Genomic DNA, 20537 nt, shown 5'->3' with positions numbered 1-20537 from the left:
ATCAACATGAGGAGATAACAGTTCCTTTCACACTTAAGTCATATTCTTCTTTTTACAGCAGTTGAAATGAAGATGGGTTTTATACGGCTGATGCTGATCTTGCGAAATCTGAGTTTTTGGTGCTGATATGTTTTTAACCCTTCATCTAATAAAAAATCATATCACTCCGTTGCCCCGCAGGCTGTGTTTTATGTTTGTACTGCAGTGCACTTATATCTTTAAAGGTACAATGTGTCAAATTTAACAGCATTTGTTGCTGAAGTCGCGGCTGAACGGTTAGCATAGTGTGGGCTACTGTAAAAACGTGTTGGTCCAAAATGGCCGCCTGTGTCTAACCGATTCATCTCCGGTTGAAAATCTAAATTAAACAGGTTAACAGTAAACTTTTGGATTGAAGCAAAACAAACAAAATCATGAAATAATAACCAGATGGTGTTGATTATTAGATTCCCCCCCCAAAAAATTTAAAAAATACCATATTGCATTACTGCCTCCCTCTGGATTAAATAATCCCAGTCTTCGTTTTCTTTGCAAAGGCAAATGCAGATCACTTGTGCTTATGGATGTGAACTGTCAAATAAATCTGATCTGTTTCTGGATCAGGTTTGAACCAGAAATGAGCAGTGAGGCTGCTCATGTGTCATTTTACTCCCCACACGGCGCGTGCACACGCTGACAGGTGAATCCGGTGTTGACTGATACAAACAAACGACCGTTTCTCTTTTTCTGCCACAGTGTGAACACGAAAGGTTTGGCTCAATCAAGTGCTATAACTTTGTTAAGACGATGCTGAATAAAATATAAATTCATCATTTCAACATGATTTCGCGCTATATTTGGCAGCCGTTTCCCCCTCCTCTTCTATATTGAACATCCTGAACAATGAGGTGGAACCGCTCCTGCAGTCACTCTCCGTCGGTGCGCTCGCCTGATGCGCAGCGCCTCCCCAACTGGTTCCTCACTTTGTCAAAGTCCTGTACGTGAGCAGGTCTGCTGAACGGCTCCCTCACTGCGCGTAAAAGATGAAACCTTGAATTTCTTTTTACAGAAGTTGAAGCGCTGTGACACAAGACGGGGTGAACACAATGGGGCTCGGGTCATTTTGGAGTTTTCCTCTCTTGGCTTTCGTGTTTCTCTTTCGCCACAAGTTTGTGGCTCAGGCGGAAATAACTTCTCTGAGAGCAAACGACAGGTTTCATCACCTGCAGGTTTTGCCACTTGAAGAGCGTGAAACCGGAGAATCTGCGGAGGTCAGAGAATCACTGAAAGTCGACGTTCGCGCAAAAGTTTTAAACGGGCGTGAAACGGAACCAGACGGTGATTTGAATCCAAGGGATGACAAACAAATGGGAGTTGAGACGCAGAGCGGACTTGGAAGCGAGGCGCCGATCGGCATCGAAACAGCACCAGGCGATTCCAGTCGTCTCAAAATACCTGATCAAAAGTATGCTTACATGTCTGAGGGCAAGCACGCGCGAGATACGGAGAATATTTCCCCAAGAAAGAAGGCAAAAAGGAGTGTGGTCGCATCATACAGCGAGGATGTGGATAGGAGCATAAGCGGAAGAGAGAGATATGTGGAGACTGTGCAAGGTGTTCCCAACTCCAGAGTCGAGTACCGGCGCAGCGGGGACGAAGCCAGAGGTTCTAACCCCAAACAGAGTGAGCCATACCTGGACACTTCTACTTTTGCTCTGTCGGGAGACTCCGCGCACAACCAGGCGATGGTGCACTGGTCTGGACACAACAGCAGCGTGAGTTTCTTTGAGTGTTTGAAGCACAAACATACAATAACACATGTGGTTTGATAAACACGAAGCTAGTCATAATAATATGTTAATGTTTTTTGACAGAAATGCAGATTTTGGCACATTTTTACGCACAGCTGTTTCAGTGCGCACGAGAGGAACTCGGTGCCACAGATAAATCAACTCAACCTTTTGATATTAAAACAATACATTTTCTAGTTTTCTCATTCATGAAGAGGTTCCCTGTTGTTGTATATGCACATATTATTATATCCATATGCGCAGAGCGCACCTACCTCGTGGGAGATGACTGCGCACTTGACAGGATTCCGTAAGAGTATAAATATTTATTTCGACAAAACTTTAAATTAAAGCTTAATCCCCCAAGTAAATGAAGATGACGTAGAGCCACGAGAGTGTGCAGGCATTTTTATTTATTTTTTGGCAACAATCACAACACATTAATTATGCATGAAATCCTGGAATGATGAAAGTCCATCACCAAGGTGCACAGCTACATTTAAAAGGGGGGTTCGTGTCCAACCTGGTCTTTAATGTGACGCTGATGAGACACAGTCCGACCTTTTGGGCAAATGAGCCATGCCTTTTGTCGTTTGACATTTGGAAGTCATCTAACAAGCCCGAATGAAAACAGCATCGCAACATGTTAGTTTTTTTTTTTTTTTTTAAATGGTGCCACGCTTTTGCACTTCAAAACAAGTTAATGGGGATGTGCAAATGAGAGAAAAGACTTTGCAGCAGCCATCCAGGCCCCCACTCACACACTCACCACACAACCCAGTCCCTGTTTTCTCTTATTTTACATCCATGATGAAGTGTCTGCAAGCACCAGCATTTATAAAAACCAAGAACAAAACAAGAGAGTAACTCAAGGTATTTCACATAATCCTATTCTGTGTTGTGTGTGCATGTGACAGCAACATTAATCTGAGACCACATCTGCAGATATTTGTGTCCCAGAAACAAGTGTGTGTTTATTCGAGAAACAGATATATTTCACTGGGTGGATTTCATTATTCCACCTCCAATTGTGTGTGTGTGTGTGTGTGTGTTTCCCCTCGTGTGGCTTATTATCCTCTTTGCAATAAATATAATGTTAGAGATGACAGGGATTTTTGTGATGTGTTGCTGCAGACGGTTTCTGCCAAAATACACCAGGTATGCACCCAGTAAAGTGTGATTTGTGGGACGTTTTGTGAAATATGCTTGAGACGTCTCCTTCAACGGTGGCCTTTTGTGCCGCACAACACTCCTCACTGGATCATCACTGATGGGCTTGTCACCGCAGCCAGTCAACACACTTGATTTATACAGGCTGAATCTCTCTCTCTGTCTGTGGCCCCAAAAGTGCAACTGAAGCCGCGCCTTAAATTGATGGCATTTTATGACTGTATGTTAGAGCTCAGGCTGTATTAGATCCAAATTACAGATAATAAATCCAATCTGAGAGGCACATTTGAATGAAAATGACTTCACTCCTGTAGCATGTTGGGGAGGGGGGGGGGGGTTCCATCAAATATTCACTTCAGGACTTTTTGCCTGTGATCTGACGAAGGTGCAAAATCTCACGGGGGAGTGAAAATGAGAGAGAGACGTGTGTGGAGGGCCAGCGGGGGATCTTGAGAGTTCAGACACGATGAAGAGAGAATGCCATCGCGAGAGCAAGAACCTGGAATCTGTCCACAGAACTGTTATTTGATTTCTGTGATTGTCTGAGACATGAAAGCCCGGGGTCATATTTCTCTGCTCTCTGACTGAAGCAGAGATAACATTGATTGGACTCAACCATGGGTATAAAACATATACTGCACAAATGCCCTTTAAAATTCATGCTTCTTAACCACATGTAGTATTGATTGACTGCATGTTCCTCCTCAAATCTGCCCTGAATGTGAATGGGGATCGAGATTTAAATATTGATGTTTTATAACAGTGTGTGTAACCCACCATTAAGTACCACGGGTGTAAAAGTTAACTGATATAAATTGGTAATCGCTCATAAAGTAAATTGGAATTCATTGATATGTGAACCATGAGCAAATCAATGACTTTTGACGATACAGTGAAGCTGCTGCGCTGTTACTGCGTCATTGTCACTTGAAACTGTCGTAACAACTCAATCATTGAATTAATTTGGCTCAAGACTTTATTTATAACGTCAAAAACAAAACAGGTTGGTTGTTTCGAAAATACTCATGCTTTGAAGTAGAACCTGCGATGCACAGGTCGACCGATGTCTTTTCTTCAACAGCTGATGCCAAACTTTGGAAATCAGAGCAGCTAAGAGCCAACATATGATGCTACTTACTGAACGATATGTTAAAATAACTTCATCTGATCAAAATATAACAAAATTTACAAGAAATTTACATTTAATGTGCATCACCTTTGGCCTTTTAAAAAAAGAAAAAAATAATATTTAACGGTAATATAAAAGTTAATAATTAATTACATGAAAAAAAAGAAACCCTGTCAAATTAAGTTTTGGATGAAAAAAATATAATTTAATTAGTGACCTGTCTCACATTAATTAAAAATGACATAAAATCTGCAGATTATTCTGTCGTTGTGACTCATTTTATGTCATAAATTTTAAATCTGTGGTTCCATGATAGAAAGTATCTTCTCTGACTTAGTGATGTGATGTGATGTCCAACATGTCTGCCAATGTTGAGTAAAAAAAAATTAGGAAACCCGGAAAGCAATATTATCCAAGGGCTGGACGATGAAGTGATTGGCTAATGTCAGGACTGGAATATCTGCATCATGTGTTTTGATTGCCTGACACGTGAGTTTCCATGTTTAAAGTTGAATATTTCTCAACCTTTCTCCATTCAAAGTGAATAAGGAACATTTCAGTTGGGTAGTCAGTATGAGTGGGTTGTATGGATTAGTCGTAGTCCTTATTTTTGAATGCAGAGGTAACTCGGGGTCCGACTTCCTATTTACAGTACAGCACTTGCGGTATTAGTTTTCTTTCTTAACAAAGTCGTGGGAACAGTCAGAACTACCGATAACGGACGACATGAGGACACGGCCTCATATAACGTATGTGGATATTTGTAATTGTGCTGTTGCTCAGTGAACGACTGAAATTAAATAATGAATGAATTAAGGTCGGCAATTGACTTGGTTTTAATTAGGGATGAGCAAATACGATACGGGTCAAAATCACTAAAATGACACTGGCATTAGTGCACACGTGAGTTTGTAATATTGGTATCGTATCGGACACAAAAAAGTGGTATCATGCCATCCCTAGTTTTAATTACACAACTATAAACTGTTGCTTTGGACACCAAACACTTACAACAATCATGATAATCTGTAGCTGCTGACGTCACAATTCTGACATTGTCAACAAAGTTGAGTCTGGTTGTGTCAGAGCCAGGTTGGTATACTTGCAGTTGATGAGGATTGATTGAAGACAGCTGCAAAGGGGGAGGAGATTTGGCCACACCCACACAAGGTGGGGGTGGGGAGAGGGGAGTTGGAGGACTGAGAACATCCTGACAATGAGGAAACAGGAGAACCCGGAGAAGCCCTCAAACACATGGGGAGAACATGCAAACTCCATGCAGAACCCGGGTCTTCTTGCTGCAAAGGCAAGAGTGTTAACCACTACACTAACACATTTAAGGGCTTTCCATGAAAGTGTCCCTCCCTCAGGGAACACTGGCCTGCATGTGTTAGATGTCGCCCACGCTACAACACACCTGATTGGAATGAATGGCTCGTTATCAGGCTTCTGCAGAGCTGGATGACGAGCTGACCATTTGAACCAGGTTTGTTGGGGCGTGGGCGACATCTACCACATGCAGGGCAGTGTTCCCTGAGGACAAGGGTTGGGAAACACTGCACTCGGCAACTGGACTTGCTTGAGTCCAGTTTCCTATCACTAACTCCTAAAGATGACTCTGTCCAGGAAGACTGAGAACCGTAAACTAATACGAAAAAACTCTAATAAATACACTCAGCTGGGTAAATCCTGTACGGAAAATTTTTTATTTTTAGTCCTTTGCCTCGCATGGGTGTTCAAGCTGTGATATGACTACGCTAGTAATCAGTTTAAAGACCCATCACAGCACTATATACTGAATGGAAACAGACCCCCCCCCCCTCCCTCTCCCTGGAGGCACAAGTATGGGAGCCAGCTGGTGATCAGGGAGTTATTGGCAACCAAATGATTGAAAACTCCTCATTGACCTTTTTTTGTATTTTTTTGCGAGCTCCCCTCAGACAGCTGACCAAACGACGACACTGTGTCGAAGATAATGAGCGTCTTTATTGACGTTGTTGGTGTCCAGGGTGTCCAGGGGACATGGGAATAAAGGTGTGGTCGTCCTCTTTAGAGTTTGACTTGAGGCGGAGGAGGACATTGAGGAGGCCCAGCTGTTGCTTCCTGACCGCGGTGTAAATGTCTCACGTTCTTGGCGGCGAGAGTCGAGCCATGTCTGTCGGCGCCGCGGCGTCGTACCCCTTTCTTCTTTGCCGCCACACGGGCCACATTGTCCGCATGCTTAATCAGGACAAGCGCGTTTATGGGTTGCACATCATCTCATTGGTATAAATATACAATAAAAAAAGAGGAAATGACACCGCCCTGGGGGGACACGTGTTTAATACCAGTTCATTAGATAGACAGCCATTCCGTTTAGCATGCGAGAGCCGGGACGCCGAGAAACTCCTTGATCCATAAAATCAAATGGAATGGGTTCCCAATTCACAAAAGGCATTTTAGTGGAGTTTGCGGGGGTGTTACGGGATGATGAAAAGTACATTAAATTAAGCTGCCTCTGTTGAGGTGTTACACACACAACAAAGAGAAATATTCAAAATATTCAATACACAGTCTTTTTTGACGGAGATATAATTTGGCTATCATACTTTAGAAGAAGGGTCTAATATGTGACCTTGTAAAACCTTTTATCCGTGCACTTTAATCATCCTCTCTCTCTCCCCCCCCCCCCCTGTTGCTGCCTCAGAGGGATTTTAACCCATACTTTGTTTGATGAAAATCTTAGACGGTTGAAGATTTCAACATTTCAGCTCGGATTGTGGTCTCTCTCTTTCCGAAACACGTCGAATTTGAATATTTCATTGCAACTCAGCATTTGGAAATGTTTCCTTTCTCACCAGGGCCTTTTCTCCATGTTAATTAAATGTGGATTTCAGAGTGGGAACCAGTGGAAACAAAGCAAATATAGAGATCATTCTTTCTTTTCTATTTTTTTGTCTCCTACCTCCTCGTCCTGCAGGGTGTCAGCACTATACATCTCAAGCCTTTAGGGCTGCACTGTCCTCAGATGTGATTGTAAGATGTTGATAGGAACTGCAGCAACCCTGCGAGCATTGAGAGAGAGTGTTGGGCTGCTGTTACTACAGGCAAAAACAATCACACAGGAGCAGCGGATGGTAAAAGAAAAAGAAAAAGAAAAAAATGGGAAATAACTCCCGTCGTTGCTTTTCTGCCTCCAGTTTTATTTCATGGTGAACAATTTTCACTCTTCTCTCGAGTAATAATTCAGTGAAATCCCAGTTTTTACTCTTCAGATGACATGCATGTGTGGCCTTTTTTTTATCATGAATCATTTGTGCTCAGGGACCATAATGCATCACATCATTACGGGCTGTGAGCACTTCCTCGCCACTTACACTGTAGTTTTGCTTCACAAAGTGCATTTTAAGCAGCAAATAAAGGTCTGCCTTCGGTTGACTGTTAAAGCAGAGTCGTCTGCGTATCTCCCCGTCTTCTTTATTTCTTTCTCTCTGGTTACAGCCATACAGTGCTGCTCTGTTTTCATTTAAAAAATGCAGAAATTCCTCTGTGCCCCCCTGTCATCCATGTTACCCCAGTGTTTTAGAGCCACAAATACAGAGAAGTTGGAAAATGCTGAGGTCTGAGTTTCGTTTGAAAACTCTCGGGCTGAGACCTTTGGAAACGATGCTGCAGTCACCTGCACAATTTTATCAGCTGTGGCTGGAAATCCTTGTTTTACTTTTAACGATTGCATTTTTTTTTTGCTTAGTTTAAAAAAGTACAGCAAACAAAATATGACAGAGGAGAGAAACAACCAATTTTTTTTATATAGGCGTATTAGTATGGACCCAGATGACTCCTGAAAAGAGCTAAAACTTATCTGAAAATGTTGCACCTCTCTCTCTCTCTATCACATACACACATACACACACACACACAGACTTAATCAAGGTGATAAAGAGCGTGCAGAATCATATTTGACAAGCATGCATGTGATTAATTAGTCTAATAAGTGTCGCAGTGAGGTCGACACATACTATAGCTGTGATTAGGTTATAGGTGTAAACACATTCATGTATTGTCCTGATTGGGAAAAATTATACAATCTGTATTCAAATTAGGTTTACGTGTTTGGTTTTGTACTTTACTTTCATTACTGCCGATATAAAGCTGACCATGTGACCTGCGGTTATTTTACATTTGCATCACATTTTACTGGAAACAACACTGTCATGTTTACAGAATTGGGTAAAATTTGGGTAAAATTGGGTAAAAATTGGGTAAAAAGTAAAATCATTTATCTTCCTTAAACCCTAATGTTGATTACACTCCCATTCACTTTGAATGGAGCGTTGCCAAAAGTTGCCAAACTGAATTGTGAATCATTTTCTTCTTTTTTACTCGTGTTTCATGCAGCAAATGTTAAAAAATGTGCAACTTCCCCAAGCATCAACCAATGAATTCACTTTATGCAAATATCAGAATCACAATTAGCATTAGGCAAACACTCTGCAACAAACTGAGCTCTCAGACAAGTTTGTTTTACTTGTTACACAAGTGTTTTTGTTGGAAAAAGCGCACCCAACAGTGGACATGGCACATTATCATCATCATCTCTTTAGAAATATTATAAACTGCTTACACGTCTCTGTTAACAGCTACTTACCTCCACCAACGGCTATCACATCTGCCAAATGTGTTTGTTGAGTTTGTTGTTGCATACAGTTTGTGTGAATACACCAGTATTGTGACACATGTCTCCACCTGATCCATGGTGGAAAACCAAGTGTTGATAAGATATATAAGATACATACAGTTTATAGGGCTCAGGGTTAGAGTTACTTCTTTACTTTTATGGCGGGCGGCAAACACGACTGTCATGAAACCATAACAACGGTAACAGGAAGTTAATTGCTGCAATATAATCGGACAAATCGGTTTTTCCAGTACAAGCTGGATACAGACAACATGAAAGAGAGATGTTTCCACCACTTCCTGGCCAACTGTTCACGTTACATATTGCAAGTGATCAGATCCAGTTCTGCGTGTGTCCATATGGACATTGTCTCATCTAAGTCTTCCACATGGATTTTTATAGATACAGGCCAGGAAAAAGTAGTCTAAAGAAAATTATTGTTGTTCCCGTCCTTGATTTCTTTGTACTTGGTTTTGAGGTATTATATGGATTTATTTTCGGTATGTCCCTTCTAATATCTTCTGAACAGGTGAATCCTGTGCTGCGAGTGATGCAGAAGACACTTTGAAATCTTATCTGAGCAACCGAGACGTTCAGATTGAAACCGATCTGTAAAATCGCATTTTAAGCCATTTGAAAAATCAGATCTCATGTGTTTTTCAGCTGTCCAGACTGCCAAAAAAATCAAGCTCCAAACAATCTGGATATGCTTAAAGTTCAGATTTGGGCTGCAGTCTTAACGAGGCCGCATTAACAGCTAAATCGTTTAAAGCAAAGTAAAGTACAGTACACCACTGATATTGGTATCAGCAGGAATTCCAGGTTCAAAAAACATAAAAAAAACATTGCATTGGTTTCACTTGGTAGTTTGCAGTGACAGGAGTATATTGGTTTATTCAGAATGCGCACATCTGCTCACATGCATTACAAACACACACTGTGTAATCAATGGAGATGATGGAAAACCCCTAAATACACAAAAACAATGACACAATGAAAAAAACCCAGAATACTCAATGAATGTCCTGGAACTCAGAAATAAAAACAAAAGCGTTACGTGAAATTAGGAAAATATTTCTCAGACGTTTGATCGTTTGTTGAGTGCACAGAGTATTAATTGGCATCAACCCAAAAAGTCATGATTGTAATGTGTAATCTCTTTTCACCACGTTCAGTTCTACAAAAAAGAAATCTAATTGCGTTCCAGCTTTACTTCGTCCTCCATTTCACTCCAGAATCTTTTAATTCCCGATTTCACGCTGTGCTTTGTGACTCTCGCAGTCAAATTGTGTTGTTCACAAAGTTTAAATAAGCGTCTTTCATTATTTCTACCTTTCCTTTGCCACGGCTGCTTTGTTGTTTGTTCTGTGTCTCGCTCAGCTGGATAAAAATCCACCTCATTTTCGTTTGTCGTTTTACGATATAAAAGAACACGCTGTAAGTCGAGATTGGGTCAGATGTTAAACATCACATTTCAGACTGCGATAAATATGAATCAGTCTCTGTAATTATTCGTCATCAAGGAGCAAGAAAACAAAAATAAGCACAAACAAAAGAAAGGAAAGTCTCATAATGTCACGTTATCCATCCGTGTGTCGTGATTCTTTTAATGAATCTGTGATTCCATGAACCAAACTTTACTTTATTCTAGGGAAATTGAACAGTAAAACGTCAGATTAAAAATATAATAAAAATATCAGATCATAGAACGCAAAAGCATGCTGAAATTATCATGCGACTACATGTTTAGTGACATATTTACATTTTTTACAGCAGCAGAAAGCACAGTGTGGTCCTGCAGTCTTTAAATATCTGGACTTTGAGGGCTAGCACCAGATTGTCTTTCCTTTTTTTTGACTGCCTCCAATTATTTCAACATATTTAAAGTAACAAATCCACAAATAGGTACAAAACTGCAGATTCCCCTTCAAATCATCACTTTAGGGCTTCATCCATCGGTTTGAGCATTTTTTCAACAATTAAAACAAGTTTTCTGATTTTTCAGCTTCTTAAATGTGAACATGTTCTGGTTTCTTTGCTCCTTATAAGAAAATAAACCAAATAAAACTCAATCATTTTTGACGTTTGTGGACAAAACAAGGCATTAGAGAACATCATCATTTCCAGATTTGGTCAACATTTTTCAACATTTTTACAGACCAAACAAGTACTCGTGTAATGGATAATGAAATTATACTTAACAATATTAACAAGTAATACTTTAATATTATTGACGTTATTAATAGCAGTGTAAAAGTGAACGTCACAGATTTAGCCATTCTCTGCCCATTCACGAGAGGAAATAAAGCAAATAAGTGACACAAGGAAATTCTGAGTCTGAGCACTGTTGGCAGAGAACTGGGTCTGAGGTGAAGGACTTTCTCTTCCAAATCTCAATTTGGAGCCACTCAAGCCATTGGCTCCACCTCAGACATTCCCTTAAGCAGAAGCCGAGCCATTAAGAGCCAAAGAGTGTGTGAAGGGACTGGAAATTGTGTTACACTGCTAAATGTTCTCCGGGATCCTAATTTAAGATAAGAACTTCATGTTCCCTAAGATTTTCTTGTTATTACATTTAACATTTAACGGAAATCTCTTGTTATAGTCAATGGCTTTAATTAATCACAGGATTAGGGTTAGAATAAAAAAAAAAAAAGCACTGAATATGAGCAAACAGAGGCTGTGAAAGTAAAAATGCTAATGTTGTCATTTTTGTTGTTCTCCACACGACTTGCGATGCAGCAAATTAATTTCCAATCGCAAGGTATGTGAATAAAGCTCTGTCAAATGTGTCAGATCAATTAAACGGCTTCTAAAAATTGCCATCAAATCTGTCCTTGAGTGTTGTGTTTCCGCCTTTTTGTTCAAAGTGTAGGACAAACATCAAAATACACACACACACACATATATGTTTATATATATATACAGTATATATATGTCATAAGGGTGGTGCATATTTTTGTACGTACTCCGATTTGCTCCAATTTACTCCATTTTGGCTGCTTTTTTTCCATTACTATGTTAAAACATTATAGTATATACACAGTGTGAGTATAAGAAGTGTCTTATATCCTTTTTTTCTGCACAATATAGGTAATCTGATGGGAAAAAAGGTCATTTTGGCCGACTATATAAACATACCTGAGCAAACAGTACTCAAAATATTTAAAATCAGGATTGAATTTGTGAAATTTGTGAAATACGTCACAGTTTCAAAGTTCACTTGGTTCGTTTTTACAAACAAAACAATAAGTAAAGAAAAACACGTCTATTTTGTGACTTCTGCACAATTATTGCTACTTTATATCACTACTAAAAATGCGATATATAAAATGAAACACAACTTTGACTCAACAACACACAAGGAGACGAAAACCCCCTGCATTTTTTAAAGCCTGAGTATATGACCTTTAAGCCCACGCCCCCAGGATATACATATAAGGAGTTGTGTATTATTCCCACAGCTTAGGGTTAAACTTATTTCGCTGACATTTTCCCACAACCTTTCTTTAGAAAGTGCACCAGTCCCTGTCCTGTTTTTTTTAATCACCAATAATGGCGAACACCACATTTGATTGTGTATTTGTTGTCAGCAGACATCACTCGCCCACAAAATCTCCCCACAATGGAGCTGGGATTTGAAGTGAAACCCCTTTTATATGCAGCCCATTTCATTAATTTCCCCTCCCTTAATGGATGAAATTGATCGGCGAAACCTCTCAAGCTCAGAGCTTCAGAGTTATACGACCAAGGCTCGGGAGTCGAGAGGACGAGCAAACATATAGACAGCAGACTAATGCACGGGTGGTGGTGGTGGTGGTGGGGGTGGAGGTGGGGGGGACCTTTAGCTGGGCTTTAGTGGATGAGCGCAGCCTCCCCGGAGCATGTTTTCACCCACAAAAGTACAAACAATCAATTTGGTCCTCGGAGAAGATGAGGACAGACTGAGGCTTTGCCTTGACCGCCGTCGTTCCTCTTCAAAGACGTTTGTCTTTGCCCCTAAGTGCTCCACTTTGTAGACGTCCTCGCCGCAGCCACAATCAAGTTGTCGTGTTTTGTTTATTTATTTATTTATTTATTTATTTATTTATTTCGCCGCCCACTCGCGGGTGCATCTTGATTCTGGCCTTCGCCGCTCGTCGAGCCTCTAAGTAATTTATGCAAATGTGCAGCTAATACCGTATTTCTTCTCCTCTGCAGGTGTTTGCATCAGATAATTGCTAATGGATGCATGAATATCTTTTACTCTTTAATCCGAGTTACAATTCGTGTCTGTGTTTGGCGTCGTGATGAATCGTTAACCACAGGTAGATTCTTGCCTTTATGTTTTTTTTCTTGGAGTATATTTGGCTCAGCAAAGGTGTTTGTGGAGATGTGGTCGTATTTTTCCCTTTTGTGGTGCATTTGAAATGTTCCGTGACATAAGGTTTTCCTTTTGTTTCTTTTTTTACATTTTTTTTTTTTAAAGAAAACAGCGCTTGTCAAATGGCTCCAATGATTCATTTATCCTCGGTTCCCTGTCTTCCGTCTCTTAATGAAGTCGAGAACATAATGAGCTTAACAACAAATGAAGGAGGTTTTTATTTTTGCATCCACATGATTGCATCTGTGTGCTGGTGAGATGCAGTGAAGTGAAGTAAACATGGGGGAGTCTCAGCGCTCAAATTGATATGCCAGGTTTTTTGTTGTGTGATAATGACCACGATGCATTAGCGAGCCTCCATGGATTTGCGCTATTTTGTCGTCCTGGCTCTTGCCACTTGGTCCAGGTCCACTTTCAGACCACTTTTTTTCTCCTCGAGACGCACGTCAGCTGAATAAATGCAGCAATGTCACTTTGATCTTTGACGTTAGATTTTGCTTTTGATGCAGTTTGAAGACAAGTCCACGCTCTGTGACTTTCAAAGTTGCAAGACAGACGGCTGCGCAATTTACGCCACACGACTTTGGCTCGGTCCCATTTCAAGCGCAGCCCCGACCACTTACATCCACACGCCTCTCTTGTTTAGCTCGCGCATGCGGAGGCAGAGGGTGTTCTGATACTTGCTGATGTAGCAGGGCAGGGTAAAGTATGAGGGCGGACTTCAAACGGAGATCTTTCAGGAGCGCGTTCACTTCAGACTGAAGGTTATGAGGTTTTTTTTTTTTTCAAGGTTAATCGAATCCAGGGAAACTAATGTCACCGTCATAAAGCCAACCGTGGTTATGAAGTTGTGTGGCTTCACAAATGACAACATTTGTTTGTAGGTTGATAGCAGTTTGATTAGGTGCTGCTGCTGTATAAACACAAATGCTCCCTCAGTCAGGTCTGATAGTATTGCTGGGGTTCAGTGGTATACAGGGTTCTTAAAATATAGCAAGGTTTTGTCAGATGTCAGATGTGGTTCAGGTATTATACTGTAATACCTTAAGGCAGAGGTGTCAAATAGGGGGCCCATGGACCAAAGGTTGAACACATTATGTCACTTTAAAGTCACATTCAACTTTGCCTCTTCAGACGAGAGAAGAGCCGAGTTATTCTTACTAAAATGGAAACACCGGAATTACCTCAATTACGCCACAGTTTGTGCGGAAAAATCCCAACGGATTCTGAACGCTGAGAAGTTGCCCGTCAAAGCCAATGTGTTTTTATCACGGTAACTTTACTCACGCTGTTGCAGGAAGCTGGCCAATCAGTGTCTTTGTCAACAGAGAGGAGAGAGCTGGAAAAACACCTGTACATAGTTTTTCAAAACTCAATCAAATGTTATTTTAAACATGTTATATAATGTTCAAATTCTAAATTTAACATGCAAAAAGTGGTGTTCATGTACAACTGAGTTTTTCGAAATACAATTTTTAATACGCTATTGTAACATGCAATAAATTGTAAATAACTGCCAGATATTGAAAGTTATTCTGGAAAAACGGGCAAAAGCACTTAACTCACAGGACATTTTCTGGCCCTTTTATGGTTAAAATAAGCAAAAGAAAAGTCCAGACGGACATTTTGCGGGTTAATGTGTACAGGTTGACCATTAATCCATTATTATATTAGTGCTGTCTGTGATCTCTGCCATTGTCTTGGCATTATAATCCTCTCCCTTCTCCCTCTTCTGTGTGATGACCCAGTGATCAGGTCCACATCCCCTAGTCCCAGCCCCCGATTGGTTGGGGTGAGTTGTCACAGACTTGCTGTCACAGATGCTTTAAATGAGATTGTGACGCATCGGTGGATCTGTATTTAATCCTTTTTTTAAACATTTATATGAAACATTTAAAGACCTGCTGGTCGTGTGCCAATCAAACTTGTCGGCGACTGCAAAAAAAGGAGCTGAAAATCATGTTGGCGTGCGCTCCCTCCAGGTGCTGCCACCTTTATCGTCCTCATTAATGTCTCATTAATGCCGCAAGGTTCACTATTTGACATTTGGTTTGAATCAAAACACAGAATCCTGCATCTTGTAGGTCAACTCTCTCACATCACCTCAGCCCTGTGCTGTGACGTGGATCAAACCCATTTCGTTTATAGTTGCGTCTGATTAAGTATTGATAATTACAATTTCTTCTTCGGGTGTTCTACTTGAACACGGACACTGCCGTTGATATGCTCACATGCATCACATGAGGGGAGAATCATGTTTTCATACTGAACATACAGGGTTTAACAAATTGATAAGACCACTGCCCTAAATTAACAGCACTGGAAATTATCAAAATAATTTGTTATGTTTCTGTAATGGTTAATACACCGGTTTGTAGAAGCTCTTTAACTGAAATTATATATTTAATGCTAAAATATAATTATCATGTACAGTTTTACAAAAAAAAACCAGAGGAAATAGTAAAACACATTATTATTTCTTGATTAAGATGTCAAATTATAGTTATTAACTTGCGTTCCTGAACAGGAAATATTTGTTTTGGTGGTTAAATATTATGCTTGATTTATTTCTGGCTCAAATTTGGGTTTAGAAAATGTGAATTTGCTTTGCTATTTGTCAAATAAATAACTATAAAATGTTTAGTTTTCTTGTGGTCTAATAAATTTGTTCAGCACTTCATATGGAAAGGGTGAAAAAGTCGTTTATGGCACTAATTTGATCTATGACAAAGGTTTTTGGGCTCAAAAGACATGTTTTTAATGGTATGGAAGCTCATTTATTTAGATTTAAGAGTTATTTGTTTCATTTGTGAAGCCTGATTGATACTGAGGTTATCGCTTAGTACCTTGTGAGTCATTAGGGACGTTTTATAAACTTTTTGTTGGCTACATATTTCAACATATGGGCTTGTGTTAGTGTTCTTTTTTCTTATTATTATTATTTGTATTGTTGATGTTGTTAATTATCATGTTGTATAGGCCGTCAAACTTTCCATTATAAAAACTGCACAAAATGCATCGTATCTGTGCATTTAAACATAAACGGACTGTTTTTTTAATTGATACAAGCTTTTCAAATCCAATAAGACCTCCAGACAGCTGACAGAAAAAAACATGTCTCATCATAAAGGCCTGTGCATTGGAGAAATTATTTAATTAGTGTTGACACGTCCAACACTTTCGATGCCGTGTTTAGTCTCAGAGGACGGTGAACTGACACGGCTCCGTCCCCGGGAGACGTCTCTTCGTACGGACGTCTTTACTCTACAGTGCAGTACACACACGCTTGTGTGTATTCATGAGGATGTAAATGTGCGTCAGTGTCGCGGTGAACTTTCCGGCGCATGCAAAAAAGTAAATAAAACCGAGATGTGTGTCGGCGCTTCACTCAGCACGAGCCGCTATCACAAAGAGCCTCACATCGTTCACTGTTTTCAACTTTGTCGGTCCCTTGGAAATTAATTTAGATCCTTCACTTGTCCCCCCCCCCCTCTGGTAAGGTTCAAAAACAGTGGCAGATCCACATGAAAGTGGCTGCATTTCTCGTATTCTTTTACGTTCTCATGGCGTGGAGCACAAAAGAAGCAGCAATCCTGAGGTCTACCCAATTAGACAGAAATAATGTTTGTGGGGTGGCGTCCTAATGATGTTTTACTGCGGCGCTGAAGAAGCAACAGGTTCCATTTGAAGTGTTCTGTCAGAAAGCACAACGGAAACCTGCGTGGATGTGCAGCAGCGGCCTATTTCAGTTTATTAACAGCCAAATTACACTTCTGACACTGGTGATTCATAGATAAATTGCAAAAAATCTTCTGTGCGCCAACACGGTGTCGAGATGCCTCTCATGTCCCACTGAAGCACTTGACATATTTTAGCATTTCACCAAAAAAAAGAAAGGAAAGAATAAAACCACAACAGTAAAACAGACTGGGAATTAGTGAAGAATTCATTGTGGTTTCTCTGTCAATGTGCCGCTACATGTTTAGGTACATATGGAACACTTTTAAAGAAGCAAATAAATAAAATATCCATTTAATCATTCAAATATATTGTATTTTATTGTTTGAAAATACACTTGTTTTTTGCGCCGTGGTTTTTTGTTTGCGATTCTGACCTTGGGGCGGGGCCTAAGGAAGCGGCCTGCTGATTGGCCATAAGGTCATTGCAAATGTCACGTCCATATAGAGCAACAACAAATGATAATTTTCATAACTGATGGTTATGATTTCTTTGCAAAATGAAGCAATGAAACCAGAAAATATTCAAATTTAAGACATTTAAGCTGAAAAATCAAAAAGCTTGTGAATAATCGGTTAATAATCATTACAGCCCCTACATCCATGTATGTACCTATTTTATGTGCTTTGTGAAAAGTGTGTGAAAATATTGACACAAGTCTAATTCCATAGGTACATGGATGTCACGATTATTAATCGATTACTAAAATGACTCATTTTTCAGCGCCTTAAATGTGAATATTTTCTGGTTTCATTGCTTCATTTTTACAAAGAAATCATACAAAAGATCTGAGAATGTCGTCATTTCCAGTTCTGACAAACACCATCAACATTTTTCAACATTCTGACATTTTATGGACCCAACAAATCCTCGATTTATTGAGAAAATAACCAACCAGATGAATCAATTATGAAAATAATCATTAGTTGCTGCTCTATATGGACGAGACATTTGTATGGCAGTAACAGCTGTGCTGCCATGGAGGCTGCTTATCCACGCATCGAAACCAATCAATATCTCCCCCAAACAACTCCTTATTGTGATTATATTTATTTAAAAAAGAAAAAGAAAAACACGAAAAAAAGCACCTTCTCTGTGGCCTGATTTAAAAAGAGAGAAATAAAAGTGGAAAATTAAAAAAAAGGAAGCAAGAGAGGAGGAAAAGGGAAAGAAAGAGACGAGAATAGAGTGTTGGGATAAAAGGATGACTAAACCCAACTCCTCCGAGGGTGAGAGCCAATCTGAAAAATGATTGGTTGACTTTCCCGGGGCAAAGCTCTCTTTGCTCACATCAATAAAACATAAACATGAATAAATGCACTGCATTTGGCCTTCCAGGGTCCTTACTTAATTTCATGTATGCAAGTGAGCGATGATGTGCATGGAGAATTGTATTTACCTCCGAGGCTTGAAATAATTCTGGGAGCCATTTTGTGTTTGTTGTTTGTTGCATTTACATAAACGCAAGACTCCGCCATAAACTCGAAGAATTCGGGTTTAATGCCGCTTCATTTGTGTGGCTCTCGTCGTGTGTGCTCTCTCTCTCTCCCTCTCTCCCTCTCCCTCTCTCCCTCTCTCTCTCTCTCTCTCTCTCTCGCAGTGTTTGCATGTATATTAGTTGCTCCCTATTGACTCGCGCCACAGATGCACATCAATATTGTTGAAGACGTCTGGCTTTTTTTGGAGACGCACTCTTGACGTATCCACTTAGGGACAAATCATCCAAACAGTCATGTGCTTAACTAGTGTGTCGGTCCCTGAGGTAGATCCTCACTGACCCAATTCACTGGGTCAGCTTTTGTTAATGAGCCGACGAGCAAACACATTGACAGCTAAGACAACCCCCCCCAGTGGCAAACACACCTCGGATGCTGCTGAGAAGCTATTTACTGTCACGTTTTACAGTTGGGGACTATTTTTACAGGTTATTTTACATCTTTATCTCAAGTTCTTAGCGTCTCTTTCAGTGATTGAGACCCATAAAACGGAGGCTGTCTACTTGTTCACGCCGCTAATTTGCTATGCTATTTGAATCCCTTTGGTTTGAAGCGAGCTGCTGATAAAATCGATTCCGCATTCAATTTGCCCTAAAGTATTTTATAACGTCTCGAGCCATTGTTGTGAGGAGAAGAGAACTGAGGAGACAAACGATCAACAGTTTGGCAGAGTCTTTCTCTCGTATCTATTTTTCAGAACAGGCAATTAGGCCCAACATCACAGCCATTTAACTAAGTCTGCGCTCCAAATTGATTCAGACTCCAGTGTTGGACCTCGAAGACATGGCGCATTTAGTTATGCAAATGCTTATCTCTCCGTTTGATTGGTTAATTAACCTGCAACACAGATAGTCCCAGCCGTGCACCGTGGCCGTTTGATGGCTAAATTGTGGGTCAATTGGGTTTTTAACATTTTCAAAGCAGACTCAGAGGCATGTCTTTGTTCCTCCAAGTCTTGTGTGGCTTTTCTCGGTTTAATGACTCGCTCCGTCAGGTCCCATAAGGTTAATGTGCTAAAACTCACTGTAATTGAGCTTCTGACCTATCTTTCAGGCTTTAAAAAAAAAAAAAATTATATTATGCTGCATTTTTGCCGCTTGATTATTAGTGTCTATCATTCTTCTCCGTTCTTTCATGCCCTGCCTCACACTCTTTCTACCCCGTCCTTCTCTACACAGAGTTACGAGCATTCCCATGGGAAGTCATTTATAATGCCGTTGGAGTGACAATAATGCGTTTGCACACCATTTCACTCTGCCCCCATGTGCCTTGGCAGGTTTTTTATGGTCCACATTTCTTTTTTTCCCTCAGAGACACATCGTCCAACCGTTCGTCACATGCAACACGCAAAAGCGGTCGGACCAACAGGAGCTGGACGTCTCCCAAAATGTAAACTAATACGTCTTACAGCGGCGCGTGAGATTAACATTTGTTGGTGATTCTGCAGCAATTTATTTGTTTTACTTATTGCACATTAGAGGGAGGGAAATAAATGTGAATACATATGCATACAGTACTAAAAATACTAGAGGAAGAAAAGAAATGAGTGGGAGGAACCAAAACAGGGCTGTGCCCTTTTATACCATAAAACACTTAATTAAATTAGTGTAAAATACACAAGTAGACTCAAGAAAACAAAATAATAACTTGAATGTCCACGAAAGACAACATATTTTTAGTATAAGTTATTTATGTAGTACTTTCACAGGATTTCACATAATCGATGAAAGCAACCGTCATATGGCTGGTAATATATCATTATAAACATCAATGAAGATGTTAAGAAGTGAGGAAATATGATGGTGAGGACAGCACTGAATCACTTTAAAATGATTTTATTGTGGTGGAATATCTGATATGATAGTGAAAGTCATCGGAATCTAATGCAAAATATGGGAAAAGTGAGTTTAGAAGATTATTAACTGTCCTTTTGTTACAATTATGGATTTAAAATCAGAGCTGCTGAGACTGAGCGACGCCACAATGGACCAATCTGACCGAATGTGTCTAAGACATTGAAAAACAAAACAACAAATTTGAAGATACAGACAGTTTAAGCAACTGAACGATTGCTCATTCAACTCGGCAGATAGACGATAGGATCCCAAGAAAAACTTGGCTTAAGAGCTTTGAGAGAAACACAGTTAAACTAAACATACAAGAACATGGAAAACCTAGTATTTGGTTAACCTCATCATAGTGTCTATGGTAAAAA

General features: G+C 40.0%; 1 protein-coding gene across 1 annotated transcript in view; it reads left to right on the top strand.

Moving 5' to 3' along the window:
* Nucleotides 1-893: 893 nt before the first annotated feature.
* Nucleotides 894-20537, top strand: part of sorcs3b (sortilin related VPS10 domain containing receptor 3b) — a 63261-nt gene continuing 43617 nt past the window's right edge. The window contains exon 1 of the mRNA XM_058652186.1: nucleotides 894-1754. Within this exon, the coding sequence (XP_058508169.1) occupies nucleotides 1086-1754 (669 nt within the window). The 5' untranslated portion in view covers nucleotides 894-1085. The remainder of the gene's footprint in view (nucleotides 1755-20537) is intronic.

Source organism: Solea solea, chromosome 15 (assembly GCF_958295425.1).
Source record: "Solea solea chromosome 15, fSolSol10.1, whole genome shotgun sequence".
Lineage (NCBI taxonomy): Eukaryota > Metazoa > Chordata > Actinopteri > Pleuronectiformes > Soleidae > Solea > Solea solea.
This window is presented reverse-complemented; position numbering and strand designations above follow the sequence as displayed.